Source organism: Mercenaria mercenaria, chromosome 12, assembly GCF_021730395.1.
Source record: "Mercenaria mercenaria strain notata chromosome 12, MADL_Memer_1, whole genome shotgun sequence".
In the NCBI taxonomy this organism is placed as follows: domain Eukaryota; kingdom Metazoa; phylum Mollusca; class Bivalvia; order Venerida; family Veneridae; genus Mercenaria; species Mercenaria mercenaria.
In genome coordinates, this window is record NC_069372.1 from 51,616,604 (window position 1) to 51,640,084 (window position 23,481).

Here is a 23,481-nt window from a genome sequence, read left to right on the forward strand (position 1 = left end):
ATATTTCTTTGTAAGTGGGTATATAAAAGATAAATCCCAAGCTAGGCGTTGCCTTAATTGATATTATTGATTTACAGTTACAGGTTATTAGCTTTGTATCGGGAAATATGCACGAGTTCTTCAGTGGAAATATTGCGCAACTTTAGGAGCGCAATATTCTTCCGCAGAAGAACGTGTGCATATTTCCCGATGCAAAGATAGAAACGAGTATGTAATAATATCACATATTTAATGCATGGGTTACAATTTAATGTTCATTGTCAGCCTACTTTTACGTAAAGACGCATGAACACACATTGACACAGAGGTGATTTGTAATGAATATGCATGAGTTAAGACAGGCGTCCTAATGGTAATCTCAATTAAGTGAGCAATGTCAACTACAAGCGTTCCATCTCAAGAGCATGAACCATAAGTGAAATAGTTACATATATTCACTCGCTTATCATTTGGAATTTTATCTCTTTGGAAAACGTAGTTGGGGCACTGGCTAGTTTTCTTTCATAGTCAAACCATGGAGATAATTGCATGTCTTCTTTTAACTGCAGTAGCAGGTATACTTTAGCTGAATTTTAACCAGCTTATATCGCTTTTTACATTCGTTTTTCACACTTTATTTTAGTAATCAGCATGAAATGATCATTTACAAATGATTCCTATAAAATATGTAATGCCATTTTAGAATAACATGAAATTACATGTAAGGCAAATACAGTTGATTATCACGACAACTTCCACGTTATAATTATATGTTGAAATTTCGCCGAAACCATTTTTGAATGGTTTCAAGAGAAACTAAGCTTTCAAAATGTAAAGCATATCATCAAAAAAAGCGATTTTCGTGAAATTATTTTTCATACGTTTTTAGATACTTCTTTGTATATGGACCTTTTATCGTTATTATTGTTTTCACTGTTTCTAGATATCTTAAATCTTACATTAGACATTTGCAAATTAATACGTGTGAAAACAGAGGACGATTAATTTTTTCAAGTGGGTCATCTCAACATCATTTGATTAAATTATGCGCAGTAAGAAAAACATACGTTTAACGGTGATAAGATCTGTCTTTTTATGCTAACACGATGCGTTCAGGATATAATTTTGGATTTGTTTGTTCGTCCGTCCGCCTGTCCATCAGACAAAAAGTTGTGTTACACATATCGCCGAACGAATTGAACGGCCGTCATGAAATTGTATAGGAATGTTATTCAACATTAGGAGTTGCGCACTCTAGTTTTAGCACATCTGATCACAAAGTGCTCATTGGTAGCACATGTGTCTGTCGTCAGTCGTCGTCCGTCGGTCGTTCAACTTTATCCCAATTGTTATGAAAGTTAGACAGAATATTTAAGCTTACACCTCTTAGCAGATTTTTCACCTATGTCATCTTGGCTCAAATACTAGGTGACAAGTGTTATTTTTATTTTGTAAATTTGCTTCTGAGAATGAATAAAAGGTTTATGGAGCCATGTTTGTTTAAAGAATTGTGTAAAAGTATTAAACAAGAGGACCAAAATGGTCCTAGGTCGCTCACCTGAGAACAGCTAGAACAAGGTACTTCTTCGATTTGACCGGTTGAGCTATTTTTTGACCAAAGATGACCCATATACGAATCTGGCCTAGATTTCATAAAAACAATCGCCAGGAGGAAATTTTGTGAATATCTAGTCTAAAGTGCAGCCCCTAACGCTTACACAAGGTATTTCTTTTGTTTGACCGGGTGACCTAGGTTTTGACCCAAAATGACCCATATTTGAACCTGACATAGATTTTAACCAGACAAACAGTCTGATAAAACTTAACGAGTATCCAATTTAAAATGCAGCCCTTAATGCATATATAATGTATTTCTTTGATTCGAACGGATGACCTAGCTTTTGATTCAATATGACCCGTGTTTGAACCTGCTCTAGATTGCATCAAAAGAAACATTTTGATCAAGTTTAATCAATAGCCTGCTTAAAATGCGACCCCTTTTGCACAGGTAAGGTATTTCTTTGATTTGACTAGGTCGTCTATTTCTTTATCCTGCATAACCCATATTTGAACTCGACCTAGCTTTCATCAGTACAAACATTCTGATCAAAATGCATGAAGATCCATTGAAAAATGCAGCCCCTATTGCATACACATGGTTATTCTTTGATCTGACCAAGAGACCTTTTTATGACCTAATATGACCCATATTTGAACTTGACCTAACTTTTATCAAAGCAAACATTTTCATCAAGTTTCATGAACATCCTGCCTTATATGTAGCCCTATTGCATTCACAGCGTTTTTCTTTGATTTTACGGGGTATCCTAGTTCTTGACCCTGATGACCTCTATTTTAACTCGACCTAGATTTCATCAAGACAAACATTCTGATCAAATTTCATGAAGATCCAGTGAAAATTGCAGCTCCTATCGCACACACAAGGTTATTCTTTGTTTTGACCAGGTGACCTAGAACCTTACATTACATGACCGAAATTTGAACTTGACCTAGATTTCATCAAAGCAAACATTTTGATCAAATTTTATGAATATCCTGTCTAAAATGTAGCCCCTATTACATTCACACAGGTTTTTTGGATTTTACTGGGTGACCTAATGTTTGACCCCAGATGACCCCCTATTTAAAATCGACCTAGATGTCATCAAGACAAACATTCTGATCAAATGTCATGAATATCAAGTGTAAAATGCAGCCACTATTGCATACACAAGGTTTTGCTTTGATTTGACCGGGTGACCTAGCTTTTTACCCCAGATGACCCATATTTGAATTAAGTTTTTGACCCAACATGACCCATATTTGAACTTGACCTAAATTTCATCAAAGCAAACATGTTCATCATATTTCATGAACATCCTGCCTAAAATGTAGCCCCTATTGCATTCACAAAGTTTTTCCTTGACTTTACAGGGTGACCTAGATTTTTATCCCAGATGACCTCTATTTGAACTCGACCTAGATTTCTTGAAGACAAATATTTTAATCAAAGTTCATAAATATCTAATGTAAAATGCAGCCAGTATTATATACACTAGTGTTTTCTTTAATTTGACCGGGTGACCTAGTTTTTAAACCCAGATGACTCATATTCAAACTTGTCTTATATTTTATCAAGGCAAATATTGTGCTCAAATTTCATAAAGATCCATTGTAAAATGCAGTCCCTATTGCATACACAACGTTTTTCTTTGATTTGACCTAGCGACCTAGTTTTTGACCCCGAATTATTCATGATATTCAAACTTAACCTAGATTTTATCAAGGCACCCATTCTGACTAAATTTGGTGAATATCCAGTGTAAAATGCGTACACAAGGTTTTTTCTTTGATTTGACCGGCTAAACTAGTTGTTGACCCCAGATGACTCATATTTCAACTTGACCTAGATTTTATCCAGATAATCATTCTGATCCGCTGTAAAATGCAGTCCCTGTTGCATACACAAGGTTTTTCTTTGATTTGACCTAGTGACCTAGCTTTTGACCACAGATGACCCATATTCGAACTTGAAAAATATTTCACCAAGGCAATCAATTTCACGAAGATCAGTTGAAAAATACAGCCTCTTTCGCATACACAAGCTAAATGTTGACAGACGACAGACGACGAAAATCGAGCGATCACAATAACTCACCTGAGCATTGCTCAGGTGTGCTAAAAAATAAGAATGTAACGGCACTTGTCCCGAAACTTTCCGAACAACCCTCGTATTAAGTGATATCTTGAAATATTACAATGATATCAGTAAGTTTAGTTTATATATTTTTAATGCATTGTATGTTCTCATGGTTTTTTTTTAAATCCGAACATTAATTAAAGCTATCAACGAATAATTGTTGAATAGCTATGTCTTCTTTTCATATATTAATAAATTTGTTGGTTACGAATTTGCCCTCCTACTATCAAAAAGGATTCGGTGCGTGCTTACGTGCGTGCAAATGTATGTGTAGCCGTTACCGTTAATCATATGGGTGATTCCTCCAGAAGACTGGTTGTAATGTTTAGTAAGAAGATAGTGCAATATACAGAAGACGTCCTAAAGTGTAATTTCTACATCATCAACACATATACAAATGCTGGATATGGCTTTTTTCCAGGCATAAGAGACTATTTTATTGACACGTATTCAAATTTAAAGGGACTTTTCCACACATTTAGGCGAAAAATAATTTCTCCAAAAAAAAAAAAAACGAAAAATAAAAACATAAAAAGTGAGTACTCTGAAAGTGACTATTGCTACAAACTTATGGACGCAGATTGTTTGCAAGATATTCCTATAAATAACCAAAATCATTGTGCAGAAATTAGTAAACCGTTGCAACACCTTCGAAATAATGCAGAAAATTTACATCTTTCTTGCATTTTTAGCAATATCTTACTTTTATTTTCACATACTTTATCATTTTATATGCTTAATTCAGAAGAAATAAAGATATTGAAACACTTCCCAAATGTTGGCGAGTAGCTTTAAAGATTTGAAAGTGATACTGTATTAAAATTGCCATCGAGCGTGTGTTCACAACCGCCCTGCAATGGGTCCGCGCTGATGCTAACACACAGGTATTGAATCAATAACAACAATTTCATAATCGTTAGAATAACAACTAAATGTGGGATCGTTACTCCTGCAATTATAATCATTGCTATAGTCATTCCCCTGATGTTTGTTGGCAGATTAACAAGAGCTTGATCATAAATTCATTAAATTGTAAACTCTAATGATATAGAAACTTTCAGTTTGTGGACTTTCGGTTATTTCCGTGTTGTTACGTATTTTCTATAGGAGTTTCGGCATTTTTTGGGCTTAAAGTAGTTCAACTCACACCTAACATTTCGGAAAATGAAGAAAGGCATACGGAGAATACGTCATTTGCCGATTGTCATTCCGAGTCCACTACCTTTATAAATTCAAAAATATTATATTTTTCACAGTACAAGGATCGCATTCTGACCACCACCATCACCTGCACACTGACATCACAACTGACCAATCTCTTCCAGACCAACATTCACCTGACTGTCACGGACCTGAATGCGACCTTGTGAACCAAGCCATCAACAATATCGGCATGTTCTTTGATGAACACCTGTGTCATGCTTTCATTCATGTTGATTGCAACAACCATGTATTACCTAATGATGAACAAATATGTGCATCAGACGGACAAACGTATGATAATCAGTAAGTTATCTAATCTAAAGTGGCGCAAGTTCCGTTTTAACTTCGAGAGGTTTTTCATCTGTTTGTGCACATTATCAAACTTTCTTGTTATCAGAATATAAGCGTATCAGTTAAAAGTTTGGAAAACAGTTTAGTTCCCTTTAGTTTTGCACGGCTGACAAAATCACAAAATGTCCCAGTTTTTTTAAAAGATCCTTAGTTAAGCAATATATTGTTACATAATGAAACAAATCACTTTAATAAAAGTGTTTTCCCGGATAAAACTTTATAAAAAAAAAAGTCAGCGTCAATTGAAAAGTAACAGAAATGCCCCTACCTTTGATGCGAAAAATGGAAACGAAGACCAGTAAATTAATTTTCATATTGAATGCACATAGATATGCAGTGCATTCTGACCTATAGTTATGGAGCTCATTTCAACATTTTACTGGTGTTAACTGGTGAAATACTGGATAATAGCATTGAGATATAAATCAATATCACCCACAGTTGTTGTTGTTGCCAAAGTAAACATAACTGGATTACTTCCCTTGCCAACATGACGTTATCAGTTACATCCCTGGAATAGCGTATGTAGCAACAGATACCGAGGTCTCCTGAATAACGATGACAATTTGGATGAAGGGTTGTTGCAGTCGTTATTTGATGATAATATGATGAAAAACTTGGATGATTTTCCTACTGTTGAGCTAGATTTTAACATTTTACATCAAATTCCCTCTACAGCATCAAGCAGCTCAGTTGAACAGAGGTTTAAAGCTGCGTCATCTGAGAATGTAGAGAATCCAAAACAAAAACGTCTATCCTAGCGCATCTCACATATATGGGAAAGTCAACTGTTCTGAATTTAATGATATCCTTTAATGCAAACTATCTCTATATATTCAATGTATCATCGAAATCCTGTTAACTTTCAGAGAGAAAAACTGTAGCTTCTCTGGTTCCAGTCAGTTAAAAAGACTAAAGTTTCGCCATTGATTTGTGAGACATTAAAATAAAGATCTGAGTATATATATATGCAAATGTTGAACCAGTACGAATGTGTAGTGCAATTCGGGTGTGTATATAAAGCAGCATCGAAACTAATCTTATTGGGTTAGTTTTTAGTTCGTATAAACTCTCTCTCTCTCTCTCTCTCTCTCTCTCTCTCTCTCTCTTTCTCTCTCTCTCTCTCTCTCTCTCTCTCTCTCCTTCACATGATGCTAAACTTTTCTCATCTGCCATATCGGTTTAAGATATTTCTCTGTCGAGTTGTCAAAGGGCATATGAAGAAAGCTAAATTTTAATGCAAATTTTAACATGGCATAAACATTAAAAGTTGATGCTGAGTTTCGAAACCACACGGCATAACCCTTGTTTAGCTGTATACCTTACCACTAAGCTATTGTACTATTTATTTGAACTGTCAAAACATGTTTCTGGCTTTCATGTTAATCTTATTTACGCGTGAACAGAATATAATGAAAGCCGGGAACATATTTTGACAGGTCAAATAAATAGTACAATAATTTGTAACTGGTACTAAAACTAGAAAAGAAATACTTATATTTTAACAAGTTAGAAAAATGTTGAATTCCCAATGTTCCATTTTAATCTATATATTGTCATGGTTATCGTTGGGGCATAGTATTTACAACAATCCGTTGCTTCAATAATGGTCGCTTCGGTACCTTTAGTTTTTTAAAGTAACAGGAGAAAATATGCCATTTCTTAAACGGGAGATTTGTGGACTTTTCACCTTTTATATAGGTAGGTTGAATTACAGTGCATGACATGGTACGATATATGTCGGCGCGCGCGCGCTCTGCGGTGCAGGAGCGTAGCCCAAAAAATCGGGTGCCAATGAGCGTATGTAGCAACAGATACCGAGGTCTCCTGAATAACGATGGCAATTTGGATGAAGGGTTATTGCAGTCGTTATTTGATGATAATATGATGAAAAACTTGGATGATTTTCCTACTGTTGAGCTAGATTTTAACATTTTACATCAACTTTCCTCTACAGCATCAACCAGCTCAGTTGAACAGAGGTTTAAAGCTGCGTCTTCTGAGAATGTAGAGAATCCAAAACAAAAACTTCTATCCTAGCGCATCTCACATATATGGGAAAGTCAACTGTTCTGAATTTAATGACATCCCTTAATGCAAACTATCTCTATATATTCAATGTATCATCGAAATCCTGTTAACTTTCAGAGAGAAAAACTGTAGCTTCTCTGGTCGGTCCCAATCAGTTAAAAAGACTAAAGTGTCGCCATTGATTTGTGAGACATCAAAATAGAGATTTGAGTATATATATATGCAAATGTTGGACCAGTACGAATGTGTAGTGCAATTTGGGTGTGTATATAAAGCAGCATCGAAACTAATCTTATTGGGTTAGTTTTTAGTTCGTATAAAGTCTCTCTCTCTCCCCCCCCCCCTCTCCCCCCCTCTCTCTCCCCCCCCCCCCCCTCTGTATATATATATATATATATATATATATATATTGTGTATTCATTACGCTTTAGTAATGCTAGGTCATATGGCGACTTTCCTGCTTTAATGGTGAAGGAAGACCCCCAAGGTGCCATTCCGTGCATTATTTCATCACGAGCGGGCACCTGGGTAGAACCACTGACCTTCCGTAAGCCAGCTGAATGGCTTCCTCACATGAAGAACTCGACGCCCCGAGTGAGGCTCGAACCCACATCTTTGTTTTGTTTTGTTTCGTTTTGTTTTATTCATTTTTATTTGTTTACGCTGCGCTGCGTAGTTATGACTGTTTCCAGTCAAACTAATCAATCGTAGGCCCAGCGAGATTTGAATTTTGAGACCCGTTGCCAGATACAATACAGGTCGAAGTCTGGATTGTTTCCAAAGAATTAGATTCATATGATATAATTAAACGGGGGCCTTAATTCAAGGCCCGGGTGTTAGTTTTTGAACACGTCTGGGTCTTGGCTGGAGTATTTGTTGTTATTGTAATGTTTTGAAATGTTATACCCCCCTAAATTATGTCTAAATTGCCAAAAAATAAATAGATTATGAGATATATATTTAAATTTATTAAAGGACATCGGACATTATGCTAGGGATTTTGCCCTAAGTTCAATGCTATTTCTTGACTTCAGTAGCTGATAGTTTTATATAACAGCTTCAAATACTGATAAATAAGTTATATTCCTATCAAACTGTCACAAAAAATAGTTTTATTTTATATTCGTTTTCTTGAAATTCGAACAGTTTGTAACTAAGGGTCATATTTTTGAAAAATTTTAAATGTGTATTTTTAGTTAAAATAAGCATTGGTATTTAAGGTATGTCTACTATGAAATATTTTAACACAATAAATAAACTGATACCATAGAGATTATCAGTTTTATTGACATTTTTCAAAATAAACGAAACGGAAAAAAATAAGAGTGGAACAAAACATTTGGTCCCTAACTGTACTTCAAGTTATTTCCACCCGAGTGCCCATGATAACACTGATGCATTGATCATATCCTATTGTTTGTTTTCTATATATCTATTGCTATATACTGTATTTATACACATGTACAATAGTGACCGGTCATTATGTGGAGGATTATTATTGAATACATGCAGTGGTGTAGCTGGCCACACATTGGCGTAGTTGGCCTTTTTCGGTTGAAACGGAGGGGTGCAGGAGACTGCCTATTCCATTACGGGTTCCGGGATGCCTTACTTTTAGCATTTTATATCAGTGGAACTTCACTAGCTAGTATCAACCTTATTTATATAGATATTCTTGGGGTGTCTGTGTTAGTTCTTTGAGGTCCTTACTAGTATTTCGGTTGGCTTTGAAATAAGTTTCAGATGTGTGAGCGAATTGATGTTAATTCTGGCGGTGTCAGTGTTAGTTATGGGCGAGTCCGTATTAGTTCTATGGGTGTCATTATAAGTTCTGGAAGCAATTAGGTTAGTTAATGTGATGGTGTCTGGTGTAGTTTTTGTTAGGGTATAGGATGCTGGATCAAATGAAAACAAATGTTGCTCTTAAAATGCATTCTATGTCCGCTTCAGCTGTGTCCTGCAAAAGGTAAAAAAATTGCACCTAAGTGGCACTATTCCCATAAAAGTTTGTCTGTATTTCTTTGTCTACTTTACGTTGAAGATGCATATGTAATATGTCGAAGCCACTTGCATGGTTCTTGACTTATGACAGATGCAGTTGTCTCAATCCTGATAACACTCAATCGATGGACTTAGACTGTCAAGAGGTAACAGATCTGATTGCAAAATTCATAAGATATACTTATAAAGATCTGTCTGCTTTCTAGCTTCACTTTCTGTGTCCCCTATTTATTTAGTTTAGTGTTTTCTGTGCTTGAAATATTTACAAAAATGAATACACTTTGTATATATGTAAGGTTTAGGAAACACATGCAATGAGTGTCAAATATTTATGTTAAAATTTATTTGCTGACACCCTGTACGTAGTTTTTTTCAATTTTAAACACTTTCCCACCCGTGACCATGTGTCATTTTTGCAGCATACGTATATAATAATTATTTACAAAGGCATGTGAACTATTTTGTTGCGTCACTGGTGGGAAAGATGTTTTAAACGTAAAAATGATTTATGTTCATATTTTAATAGAAAAGAGAGTGAGAAATGTCTACAAAGTCTTCTTTTTTGTTCATAAACTTGTAAAATGAAGTCGCGTTTATCAAGAAATGGTCTTCAACTATCATAACTATGCAATTTCAGAAGTCTATCCCTATGTCAAGTTTTCCTTAATCGGATAGGCAATCTGAATAGGAAAATGTCCGAGGTCCTTTGGTCATCCAGGGTAAGAGCCGCGATTACCTTACTTACACTCCTGAAACGCCTAAGAAAAACTGCCACTGACCATGGACTACATCTATACTCTACTGCTTTATTAACCATAAACTTTTTAAAACTTTAAAACTTTAAAAACACATCTATTACAAAACATTTATATACGTCCGATTGTTGCCGGTGCACAGGTTATTTATAGATTACACGCCACGCCTACTGCATAAATGTGTCTTATCGATAAATATGCTTATTCTATATTCTCGTAAGCATTCAATGTACAGTCTGTGTCTGATAACTTCGGAGTGACTATTTGGACGAGTCCAAGTCAGGGGGGTCATCGATACTTATCATTATCTAAGTGTACACTTTTATATTATACTACTAACTGGAAGGTTTACTTTGAAGTAGAAGATTAGTACCGGCCGTAGAGCGTTAGCCTTACATGTGCAATTCTCTTTATTTTCATTTTCGCGTTGGTTCGAATCCCACTGTGATTTATACTTTTTTGTATCTTTGTTTTTTATTAATGTTTTAAATACATTTTTTCAAAGACAATGAAAATATTCAAAATGCAGTAATACAGCACTACGGTATATATACAATGACGAAATATGGAAAAATGATGTCGCTTGAAATTTGTAGTATGCATTTATCACCATTCTTATACTGAACAATGTTTTTCTTTGCAACAACAGACGTGGACGCCTCTGACATGTTGACTACACTAAATACTGGCAATATACCAGAGAGGAATTTAACCTGCACGAAATTTCCGAGTGTTTTTGTGACTATGCATTCATAATACGATGTGTTTACACAGAGCTGATGGCTGGTCACCTTTAAACAGAAATTAATTTAATATATTTCTAAATATATTAATACATTTCAGGAAAAATGAATGATTATGGTGGTTACCCTGAAAGAGAAAAAAAAACTTTAAAAAAACACATACAGTGTTTCGAACTTACGACCCACATAATTCGACATTTCAAACATCAATGCTTAACCACTGAGCTACCGGGACTGACAGACGTGTTGCAATAAAATATACCTAATATTATTGTTTATGTAAGCTGCTTTACCTATTTTGTTAGTTTTATAAGTCCAGAAAACATAAACAAACGTGACGTCACTCCGAAGTTATCAGTCACGGACTGTACTTTACCGATACCGTTTTACTCTATGTTTTTAAAATGCTGTCATTTTGTCTTTTTTTAATGTTTTTCATATCTGTTTTTTGCACTTTATAGCCCAAAGTCTAAATTGTGTCCCCTTTCACCTAGAATTTAAGGTTAATTTTGATGTATTTTCACTATATCTCATTCTGATTGGCTTAGAGCCAAAGGGAAGTAACCTTTTTTTAACTTTTGTACTGAGTTTCTTCCCTTTAAATTCCAGGAATTAGTCTATTTTTAGAAATCCTATTTTTAGATTTTCAATATTTTAGGTATTTTTCTAACTTTTTTATTATAAGTCCTTTGTAAAAAGTAAATACATTTTTCTGTGGTAACATGGGTCGGTAAGACATTTTTTTGTATTCACTTTTAGTGTATCTCTAATATTAGAGATTTAATATATTTACTAGTATTACTATACTAGTATTATACTAGTACATTTGTGTATTATTTATATGTGGAAGCCCAGAATGAAGTACTCCAAAGACTAAGTATTTTTAAGATTTCTTATGGTTGCCATTCTTCTGTGACAAGACGGTATGGTGGGGTTATGAGTCACTCCTGTGACAGTTCTAGTTTATTTAATAGACCTATACTTATGAACTGTTTGCTTAATTATCTATCTTATTTGTAAATGCACAATATATGTCAAATCGTCAATTTTCTATATTGTACACTATGTCCTAGATACTGACTCTCTATAAGTCAGTATAAACCTTATAATTTATCTACACTAACAGTAAAGTGCTGTGGTGTTAGTTAATCCTATTGTACCTACACGATCAGTTAACCTTATATCGCCTGCGGCCTAACAATGTAAAGCGACGCGCACGATTTTTATGTGAAAGTTATGAATTTAACCTATTTTTAAGTGTTAGTTTGAGTGCTTTACGATCAGGTATTTTGATCATCAAGATCAAAATACCTTCACGTAGATAGATAGACCCTAAATACCTTAAAAGTGGCAGTTGTCCGGTGTCCAACGCAGATTTCCAACGACGGCCAATTAATCGAGTGGTTCTATGAGCATACCGTTGTAAGGAATAAGTCACAGGACGAGCCTATTTGCCCTACTCGAGAACCTACCGAAGCTAAGTATGACACTTGTCGATACTTTGCTATACCATACGTACGGTCAACGCACCGATAAAAATAACGTCTTATCGCTACGTAGCCAATATGGTTTATGAAGATGAAGATCGAACCCACATCGATGAGGGGCAAGTGATTTGAAGTCAGTGACCTTAACCACTCGGCCACGGAGGCCCCTGTATAATTATTAAGCAGTCGTATCAGACGGTCGTTTTATTTACTTGCAGTTGTTCCTACGCTAAAGCTCGATGTGACAGAGTACTTGACAAAAGAAATTACTACAATGGTGCGCTGACAAACCCGCTTTTATTGACAAATCATGGACCCTGCATTGTAGTGTCTACTGTCCCAGTGGCGACAACGACTATTTCCCGCATGGCAGTGTCCACAGATACTACAGGAAGCGGAAGTAGGTTTAACCGATCAAAAACAGTGGCTTTTCATTACTATTTTATCTTGAGAGGCACATATCAAAATCAGAAAAATATTTCTCCTAAGATTATAATTTCAAAATCAAAATAAGTTTCCGCTTGTGTCTAGATTAAATACCTTTTAATATATGTTAGAATGAAATTATTATCCTACTTGTGCACAAATAGAAGAAATTTCATATTTTATTTTCTTAAGAATATCCTCGTTTTCTTTTGATTAACATGTCAACCAAGTGTATATTACATATTACCTTTGCATTCGCCTAATTAACGAGGTGTCCAGTTTATATTTGAGCAAATTACAAACATAAAATGCGTTCAATGAACTCGTGCAACCAGTTTTCGATTTGATATCCATTATATTTAATACTGTAACGCTTAGATTAAGATGGCAATGTTTAATCTATCAGTTTATTCTGTTATTCTTCAGAGTTTAAGAGAATTAATAGTAGGTTTCTGCTGTCGCCCTTTTTGAGTTCCCCATATACCATAAGCTTGTCGAGCGATAATAAAGATTTTAAGTTTAATCATCGGAAGTTAAGAAACAGACTTTCGTGATTTTTGCAGATAGTCTGAAGTTCATATGTATAGCCTTGATGGAACACCAAATATCTCCGAAACATATATTTTTGTCCACAGCTTGTCCAAATGTTCTTAAATCGTTTGTTTTCCAGAATTTGAAGATTGCTTTAATTGATTTAATGACCATTCGTGTCTCAGTAGTATCCATCCTATGTAATGAATACATCATTTTCTTACGATCATTGTCAACTGTTTACATAGCACAACCGCATATGCCCAAAGGTTCCACCTTAGCAGAACATAGCCTCGTCAAAGCCGATTTGCACAATTCCTTATACTGCCTCCAGGAACATTGCGTTTCTTTTGTGTGATTTGAGCAATGAACTTTTTATGTTACCGTCTTTCCGTTATTTCTTTAGCAAGCCTCTCGGTAATTTAAATTGAAAAGAGTTCTATTAAAAATGTAACACCTATGGAATTATGCGTCTGCTTTGCCAACATTGATCATTATTAAATTATCAGTTTTACCAAAGTTCAACCAATTTCAACAAAGTACGAATTTTACATAATAGAATTATCACGTGACCATGGTTTTCTTCTTTGGGAGTTAATATATTTATTTTTTTCGATTTAATGTAGTTAGAACGAACTTCTGTCATTTTAACTCGGTAAGATATTGAAGCATTTGTAATCCGAGGTCTACTAAAAGGTACTTGGTGCGTGTTTTACTATTCTATCAATGCTTACACTGCTGTAAGTTTTCGGTTTAAGGATCATGCGTTCTAAGGACAGAACTTTTTATATTGCTTCTGTGTCCTTGTCTTCATAAAACTTTTCAGGTCTTTGTCTTCATAAAACTTTTCAACACATACACACATATACTTAATCTTAAGTTGTACGTTAGTGAAAAAAAAATAGTTCCAAACAATATATTCTTTCATATTAGACACTGGTACCACAGCAATGTCCCTGCAGAGTGTTCTTGGATCTGTCTTCTGCAAGAACAGATGGTCAATCAACTGTGGCCAGAATTTTGCCATTGTTTGCGGTTCAGACGGAAAATACTACCCTAACCAGTATGATTTTTTTAATCAGTCAAGCCTTTGCATTTGTCTTTGTGATGCATTTGTATATTTAGAAGCTCCAGACTTAGAATTTGACTAAGGTGTTCACTGTAAATAAACAGAAACGTGTAAGACATATATAATGCGCCATATATGCAGTACATTGGAAACTTTGGAAGATTTCAACCAAAAATTGGCTTACACACGGCTTCCCAGACACACATGCTATAACTATACTGTACTTATCTCCTTTACTTCCAGGTGCGAACTTCTCAAGTGGCAATGCGTACATCCAACACTAAGACAAGTATCGGATTCAAATGTATGTGCGTCTTCTTGAACTGATTCTTCTATGTTTGTACACAAATATAGATATATATAGATATACATTACATTTTTGTATTTATTATTTGTTGTATGAATAACGACGTATTATCCAGTATATGGCTTTTTACTTAATAAGGTGTTTCTATCAAAACAAATTAGGAGTTTGAAAATAACTTAATAAAATGTTTACTATCAATAAACTCACTAACACTTTGATTATATGCGGTCTAAATGTAGGGATAACGCATGTTTTTTCGTGTTATTCAAATTACAGAATCCCGAGGAATTAGTTGGTACCCGAGTCCGTTAGGGCGAAGGTACCAACGATTCCCGATGATTCTGGGGATATTATAACACGGAAAACACATGCGCTAACGTTTTTCTAGCATAAAACGTGTAAAACCAAGTAAATGAATATATTGTATCTAAACGTCAAATTTCCATGAATTTGCGAATTTGCCACGGAACGTGCATATATAAAAAGTTGTTATAACCACGTGAGCGCTAGAATCTCTCTGTTAACACAAGTGTTCTCTCCTGTTAAAACACCCCCGAAAAGTGACAATAACAGCATTTTTATGCTAGAATGTACCTTAATTTTCCTGCTTCTCTTGTTGTTTCCCCAAGTATATTCGACGTGCAATGAATATGAGAACAACCTTTCCCAAAAATGTCACATTAATATATGACCATTTGTTAACAGCCTTTTCGTAAATTATAAATTAAGGTTCATTCTATCGGACAAGATGGATCTAAATTATTTACTAATCCACCGATAATTTTTGACAGTGACATCATTTTGTCAACAAACTATAAATAACCACAGTATATCCCCAAACGGATGTATACTTATAACAGATAGAAGTATGTCCTTATCACATGAGACTCTATAAGTAAGGTATGACCCAGTGGATATGTTGGCTACTTGTCAGTCAGGCGATGTAAGTTCGAAACCAGAGGTAAGTGAGGTATATTTTAAATTTTTTTTGTAGCAAAAATATATTGTTTGAAAGACCAGTTACATTTACTTTTCCTCAAATGTTAATGCAACATGCATTGTGTTTTAGAATACATTTTGCTTTCTCGTTATACTCCAAAGGCTTGTTACAATTTAAAACGCGTTCATAGCCATTTTAGCCATTTTATGTGGAGTGAAATGACAAACGTTTTCTACACACTTTTTCTGTACGCATAATTCGTGGAACACTAAAAAATCAAGATAATTATATAGATGGATAAGAAAATACTAAACGGGAAAAAAGTTCCGCCGACCGGATTCGAACTCGATATTTTTCGGTTACTAAGACAGCGCCATTATCCTTTGTGCAGGCTGTAGGTAAAGAAACATAATCATAATCCAGTAAAGTATAAGGTAAACATTGGAAAGTAAACATAATATGACGTCACTGTAAAGTATACTATTATACAAGTCCGTGTCTGATAACTTCGGAGTGACGTCACGTTTGTTTATGTTTTCCGGACTTATAAAACTAACATAATAGGTAAAGCAGCTTACATAAACAATAATATTGGGTATATTTTATTGCAACACGTCTGTCAGTCCCATTAGCTCAGTGGTTAAGCATTGATGTTTGACATGTCGAATTTTGCGGGCCTTAGGTTCGAATCGAGGTAAGTGGTGTTGTTTTTTTCCAGTTTCTCTTTCAGGGTAACCACCATAATCATTCATTTTTCCTGGCTGGAGTATATTGATACATTTAGATAGAATTATTATTAAATTAATTTGTGTTTAAAGGTGACCAGTCATCAGCTCTGTGTAAACACATCGTATTATGAATGCATAGTCACGAAAACACTCGGAAATTTTGTGCAGGTTATATTCCTCCCTGGTATATTGCCAGTATTAGTGTAGCCAACATGTCCGAGGCGTCCACGTCTGTTGTTGCAAAGAGACACATTGTTCAGTATAAGAATGATGCTAAATGCATACTATAAAATGTTCTGAAGGTTATTTCAAGCATCATCATTATTCCATATTTCAGTTCGTTATTGTATACCGTAGTGCTGTATTACTGCATTTTGAATATTTTCAACTGTCTTTGAAAAAAAATGTAATTAAAACATAAATAAAAAACAAGGATTAAAACATTCAAGTATCACGGTGGGGTTCGAACCAACTACAGAAAAAATGACCCTCCGGTCATAGTATTATGACCTCCAGATCATAGTACTATGACTCCCCCACGTGAAGTAAACTGAACCTCACGAAGAATATTGACTCCCATAAAAAAACGACCCCCGGTCATTTGGTCAAATTTAGTGATAACTCATGTATCTAAGGCCTAATTGCTGCATTTTATGCCCCCACTCGGGGGAGGGGGGCATATAGATTTGCCCTTGTCCGTCCGTCCGTCCGTCCGTCCTTCCGTTTTACCATTAGCCCCAGATACCATCACTTGACACAGAAATCAGAGCATTCCGCAAGGGGAAAGGGGATTCTATTTCTAGACGCTGTATCTTGGTGTATACATTTTTTTCAGGAAAATAACAATTCACAATACGTTCACAAAACACACCAGTGTCAATAATCCCTGCAAACTTCGGTATGAAGTAATTCTTCAGAAGAAAACTGCACAAGAAACTGCTAGCATAGAACTTACTATTAATAGAAGTTGCAATACATAGCAGTGGCAGTAAAGTACGGTAGCGGCAACAATAGAAAGTAGTAGTAGTAGTAGTAATAGTAGTAGTAGTAGTAGTGGCAGTGGTAGTGGCAGTTGCAGTAGCAGCAGCGCAGCAGCAGCAGCAGCAGCAGCAGCAGAGGAATAAGTGACAGCAACAACAGCAGCAGGAAAAGAAGAGGTAGATGTAGAAGACGTATTAGTGAAAGCAGGTATAGTAGTATCAGTAGTAGCAGTTGTAGTAGTAGTAGTAGAAGTAGTAGTAGTAGTAGTAGTAGAAGAAGAAGAAGTACGTGTAGTAATAGCAATAGAAGTAGCGGCACCAGTAGTAGTAGTACAATCAAAATGTTAACTATTGGCAATGGAGGGTATTAGAGTTGTAGATCTAGTAAAATTGTCCTTTAGGTTTGGTGGGGATCACTTTTTAATAGATATTATCGTCGAAAGTCTTTTTAGGAGCCGGTGTTTTACACGGAAAGAGTAACTTTTTTAAATAGAATAATGTCCGGGAATCGATATTGTATGAGAGTTCGAATGTAGTAATTTCGGCAGTGAGTATTTCACATGGAAGGCGTCACTTTTTCTATAGAATAATAACCGGGGTCGTTATTCTATGAGATTCGAAGGGAGTCATCTTTAGGGAGTCAGTATTTTACTTGGAGGGGTCAGTTTTTCTATAGAATAATGACCGGGGGTCGTTATTCTATAGAGTTTTCAAAGGGAGTCAGTTTTTTATAAGGGGAGTCAATATTTTACAGGAAAGGAGTCACATTTTCTATAGAATAATGACCGGGGGTTCGTTATTCTATGGGGGTCGAAATACTTCATTACACTGCTTCAAAATACAGGCGGAGAACATTTAAAAAGTATTAATATACAGAAATGGCATGTATTTAGTTCCTGCAAACCTTTAAATTACACAACATGTTTTTGAAGGCAGACAATTCACGCTTAAAATATACTTTAGAATGCTTCAAACGATTGTTTTCATCGTCCTTTGTTGATATGACGGAATCGTCCTTTGTTGATATGACGGACTACCTTAAAGTTGCTATAAATATTAATATTGCACATATAAATCGTGTTCAGTTCCCGCAAAAATATATAGCTCTTCATGCTGTTTACTTAAGAGAGAGTTGTTTATCCCGATGACCATTTTCGACAAATGTCATAGATCCAATAGCACTATTCCAATGGTATAGTCAAAATGTATTTCAAAAATAATTAACAGGATTTTTTGCAAAATATTCTACAACATCAAATAGAATCTAAATCATGTGCTTCATTAAAATGTCTGACATTTATCAAACGGTCTAATTAATTTAATAAAAGTATTATCGTTCCAAACTTTGTAAAAAATTCTTTCTTCCAAGGACATTACGTCTTTTGAATAATTTGACTACCTGACTAGTATTTGTTAACCTTCAGTCTGCACGCAAAAGTGATAATTAAATGTTGTAACACTTTGCTAGACCCTTCGTCCGAGTTATGTAATTGAGTGCCTCTCAGAACATTTTTCGCACACTTTAGTATACGTTACGGTTGGATAGCTTCTTCGCAGGAAATATATTTTGCATCGTGAATAGCGTTTCGGATACATGTAGTTAAATGAAGCACTTCGGGCACTCGACAGCGACCTAAAAGGCCATAAAACATAAGGACAAACACGAATCCAGAAAATTTCATTTGGGGCCTGTTTAGAACGAAGGCGTTGCCAGCGAGACGCATAGCTCCGAGCGGGAGTAGGTACAGGATAGGTCACCGCCCCCCCCCCCCCCCCCCCCCACACACACACACCAGCTCGTGTTAGGGCGGGGAGAGGTAAGGTAATCTCCTCTTGGAAAGTTTTGAAATATCGGTATCATCGGAAATGGTGATCTCAGGTGCATATTTAGTAAATATTTAAAGGTACGGGAGGGGGTACTCCCATCATTTAGCGGGGTCAGGGTGTCCATATCGGTATGAAATGATTGCTTCTGCTGTATGTTTTAGTAAATATTTAGAGGTACATCATTTTAGGGGGTCAGGGTTCTCCCCCTAGAAAATGTTGAAATATAGGTTTGAAACGATTGCTTCTGGTGCATTCTGGTCTGAATTATACAAACAAATACAAATACAAATTGTTTATTGGAACTAAACTGATACATAGAAATGTGTTTTCCAGGGCATATACTGAGCAAACAGCATTTAATTTAGCATATGAATAACATAATATGATTCAACAACAAAAAAGAACATGAAATAAAAAACATGAGCAATTATGAGTACGGGAGGAGAACTCTATCATTGTAGGAGTCAGGGTGTTCTCCGTCTGCAAACTTTTGAAATATAGGTATGTAATGTTGGCCGTTGGTCGATGTTTGGTCTGAATTATGAGAAAATAGTATCGCCAAAATAGTTGGGTGCAACTTTGATGGGCAAGGCCGTGTAAAGGGCAAAGTATTGAAGCCGCTGCTCATACATATGCATTATTTTGAACGACGTTTAAGGGCCTTCGGATTTATGTCAGAAATGTCTGTTTGAAAAACATATAATTATAAGTCTGAACAATTACGGTAGATATTACAATTCCGTGATATCACACGCCAAATATCAAGGCTCTTGCTATAATTGATTCAGAGAAGAAGATTTTCAAAGTTTCTTATATAAAAGCCTATAGTAAGTACTTTTCAGACACAGGGGCATGGCCACTGTGTTTACCTTAGGGCAATAATTTGGACAAGTATGGTCGAGAGTCAATGCCAAATATCAAACTCTAGAAGAAACTTTTTTCTAAAGTCTGATAGCCGAAAGTCTAAGTTTTTAAAAAAAAAGAGCCGTATGTTCAATGAACCGGAACCTTTGACAAATTTGCAAGCGGACTACCAAGAGATTAAGTGTGTAAAGTTTCATCAACATCCATTCAGTAGTTTTTGAGGAGATGCTGTTTAAAGAAATTGTTGATGAAAAGTGACCAAGCCCTCTGGCGGCCATGTTTTTTGACGAATCAAAATAATTTTGAAAAGTCTTGTTAGAATGTTATACAATACCTAATCCTTGAAATTTATTTTTCTCTAATTCTCTAAATTTATGTCTTGAAATGTGATTGTTTATTCTGTATGGTCCATCAAACAATTCAGTTTTTATTGACCAAAGCTGCAATCACTTACGGCCCTTTTAGTCGTTTTTTACACTTGTGTAAATCTTACAGGTTTCGTTCGTTCATTAAAACCACAAATTTTAGAATACAAAATGTAAAATGTTATATATTAGAATTATAACAATATTAGCCTGACAGATTTTAACTATTAAAAAAAATGTCAAGACTTTATTACGAAGTGGAAAAGCGGTACCCAACACAAGTAATAAAGACTAAGACCTATGAATTTTGACAGATGTTATTATTTGTCTACATTTCTTCATACATCTTCATTTTCAACTAACGCTATGCAAATGATCACTTCATGTCTTAAACAAGGGAGGGTCATAGGCTATATCGCCACAGGAGATAAAGATTTATTAAATCTTGGAGACCATTTATTTATGTTTCCAAATTTACTAAATGTATCATATAAAATTGCTTCTGCATGAAATTTGTATTACATAAACCAATCTGGGTTTCTACCAGGAAGATATATAGGAAATAACATTCGACTTCAGTGAAAACCTTAAACATTAGATAAGAGTGTACAATCTTGTTTTACTATAAATGATCACCTTTCAGAGTGGTTCGGCATCCAGCGTGACTGTCTTCAAGGCGTCCCCTATCCCCTTATCTTTGTATCGTCAGTGCAGAAATTCTTGCAATTTTGATAAGACAAAACCAAAATAGTAGAGGCATTAAACTAAGACTGTGATTCAATGCAGAGTTGGAGCGCCGGTATAAATTACAGACTCCGGTACATACCGGATTAACTAAATTTGAACGAAAATATCTTAAATGTATATATTTTGTAACCATGGTGATACTAACCCTAACCTTTAGTCAGTATGTTATGCATATTGTACACTAAATACATGCGGACATGCAAAAATATGCATATTTTTGCTGTGCGCTACAACTGATAATCACTTTCGGGCATGCGCAGAAGACCGCTCCAAGTCTGCAATGAGTTACATCGTTAAACTAAATAACAGAGTTACTACTGTCCATATATGCGGATGATACAACAGGATAGAAATGCCACGCAAACACTGGATATTTTTGCCAAAATTTCTGGATTAAAGGAAAACGTTGACAAAACAAAAGCTGTTTAGATTGAGTCTATGAAAAAACAGTGTCTTAAGGATTTGTCCACAATCATGTCGTCAAGGCGACCCCTTATAGGCGTGCGTTTGTGCGCTTGTGAGTTTAAAGCGGTGCCCTACTGTGTTCTTGCATCTTATTTGTCCGTTTTTCTATGTTAGTTAGTTTGGGTGTGGCTGTGTGTTTATCTTTGGTACATGAATGTCTGCGCTATTGTGGTTTACGTTGTAGTGTAACTGTGATTAAGAAACGTAGCATTCATCCTTGTTCTACTTACCCCTTCCACAACCCTCTTTCCCCCCCCCCCCCCCCCCCCCCCTCCCCACCATCCCTTTTTTACCCCTTACCACTTTCTCCCCCTCTGTATTTGGCATAAATTTATATGTACTTGTTAGATTTTTGAAGGAACCCGTCTGTAATACTTTTCCATTACGACTTCTTTTTGTTGTGGGCCTACTCTGCAAATACGTGGCTCTGAAGCTGTCTTTTTGGTGCTCTGTGTCTCCAAGAAACCTTCCCTTACCTATTATCTTTTGTATGGGAACAAAAAGAAACATTCAAACATTTCGATGTCAGTTTTACGCTAAATTTGAATGACAACATTAAAGCCAATTATAACCCTAAAATTGAAGAAATGAAGAAACTTTTTATACATTTGTCAAAACGAATCTAACTCCCCTTGGTAATAATGTAATTATTAAGACCTTAACCAAAATATTTAATCACCTTATAATGAGTCTAGCAAGTCATAATTTGGACATAATTAAATCAGAAACTTTTTAAAAATTTCCTATGGGATTCTGGCCCAGATAAAATAAAGAGAACTGTTATCACGCAGACATATGAATGTGGTGGTATTAGCATGGTTAATTTAGAAACATTCATGTTAGCTTTGAAAGTTATATGGATTAGAAGATTTATGAACAATAATACAAAATACTTCAATTTTCTTGAAGCAGAATATCCATTCTTAACAACCTTTACAAAATACATAGGTGATTAGGTAACAAAATAACCTGAATAGGGTCAGTAACAAGTTTCTGGAAAGATGTTTTACATGGATACATACAGTTAAGCTCTCAGTGACCAAAGAAATGGAGTGATTTTCGTGCATCAACAGTGTGGTTTAATAATTTCTTTACAATTGGTGGAACAAGTCTTTACTTCCCTGGATTTTTAGAAAATATGGTGATCTTGGTAAATGACTTTTTGGATAGGAACGGTAACGTACTGTCTTTTAACAATTGCATTGAGAAATATAATACACAAACTAACTTCCTGCAGTGTCAACGCGTTATTGAGTCAATTAGCGTGCCTTAGATATTTCAAGATTTCCACAATATGCAATAATGGAAGAAACCCCACTTCAACCGTTTTATAATGAAGGTCATTAATGCCAGGAAATACTTTATGTTAAAAAAGCAAGTAATATGCCTATCTCCAGCAAATGGATAAACAAACTTAATTTCAATGTTACTTTTAATTTTAGATATGCATACAAATTTCCTTTTGTTGTTACCAAAAACCCAAAAAAGCAATGGTTCCAGTTCAAAATAAACCATAGAATCATAGGAACAAATTACCCGTTACAAAAAAAAAACTGGAATAAAGAACGATTGTAGGTGCTTTTTTGCCATACTAAGACAGAAACTGTTGAACATTTATTGCTGATTGTCAGGTATCAAATATTTTTGGGAGGACATAAAGAGACGGATTAAATCATTTTGCCCAAATGTCAATACAGACTGCCAAGGACAGCCATTTTGTAAGGGAATAAAACTTTAAAGGATGCCATAATGAATGTAATACTGATTGCTAAAATCAGTGAAATCAAATGAAGAGAAATTATTTCCCAATCTGCAAATATTTAGAAATAGATTTAAACTTCTGAACAAAACATGACTAAGTTTGAATCTAAATGGGTTGAATTCAGGTAGTTAATAATGATCAATATGATTAATCATAGGTGTGTAATGATCAATATTAAGTTGTATCTCCAAGCCCCATCTCATCAGCATTTGTTTAAAAA

The 23,481-nt window shown here is 35.3% G+C and overlaps 1 protein-coding gene across 1 annotated transcript; it reads left to right on the forward strand.

Moving 5' to 3' along the window:
- Positions 1 to 423: 423 nt before the first annotated feature.
- LOC128547389 (uncharacterized) lies at positions 424 to 14,652 on the forward strand. The gene is made up of 5 exons (XM_053520054.1): positions 424 to 554; positions 4,936 to 5,185; positions 12,469 to 12,650; positions 14,141 to 14,270; positions 14,520 to 14,652. Exons 1-5 carry the CDS (start codon positions 515 to 517, stop codon positions 14,596 to 14,598), a joined length of 681 nt encoding a protein of 226 aa, XP_053376029.1. The 5' UTR covers positions 424 to 514; the 3' UTR covers positions 14,599 to 14,652.
- The last annotated feature ends 8,829 nt before the right edge of the window (positions 14,653 to 23,481 follow it).

Excerpts from the sequence above, each read along its gene's own strand:
- LOC128547389 (XM_053520054.1), top strand. The coding sequence starts at position 515 with ATGGAGATAATTGCATGTCTTCTTTTAACTGCAGTAGCAG. Across the intron at positions 555-4,935 it reads TCTTTTAACTGCAGTAGCAG|TACAAGGATCGCATTCTGAC; the intron begins GTATACTTTAGC and ends TATTTTTCACAG. Across the intron at positions 14,271-14,519 it reads GGAAAATACTACCCTAACCA|GTGCGAACTTCTCAAGTGGC; the intron begins GTATGATTTTTT and ends CTTTACTTCCAG.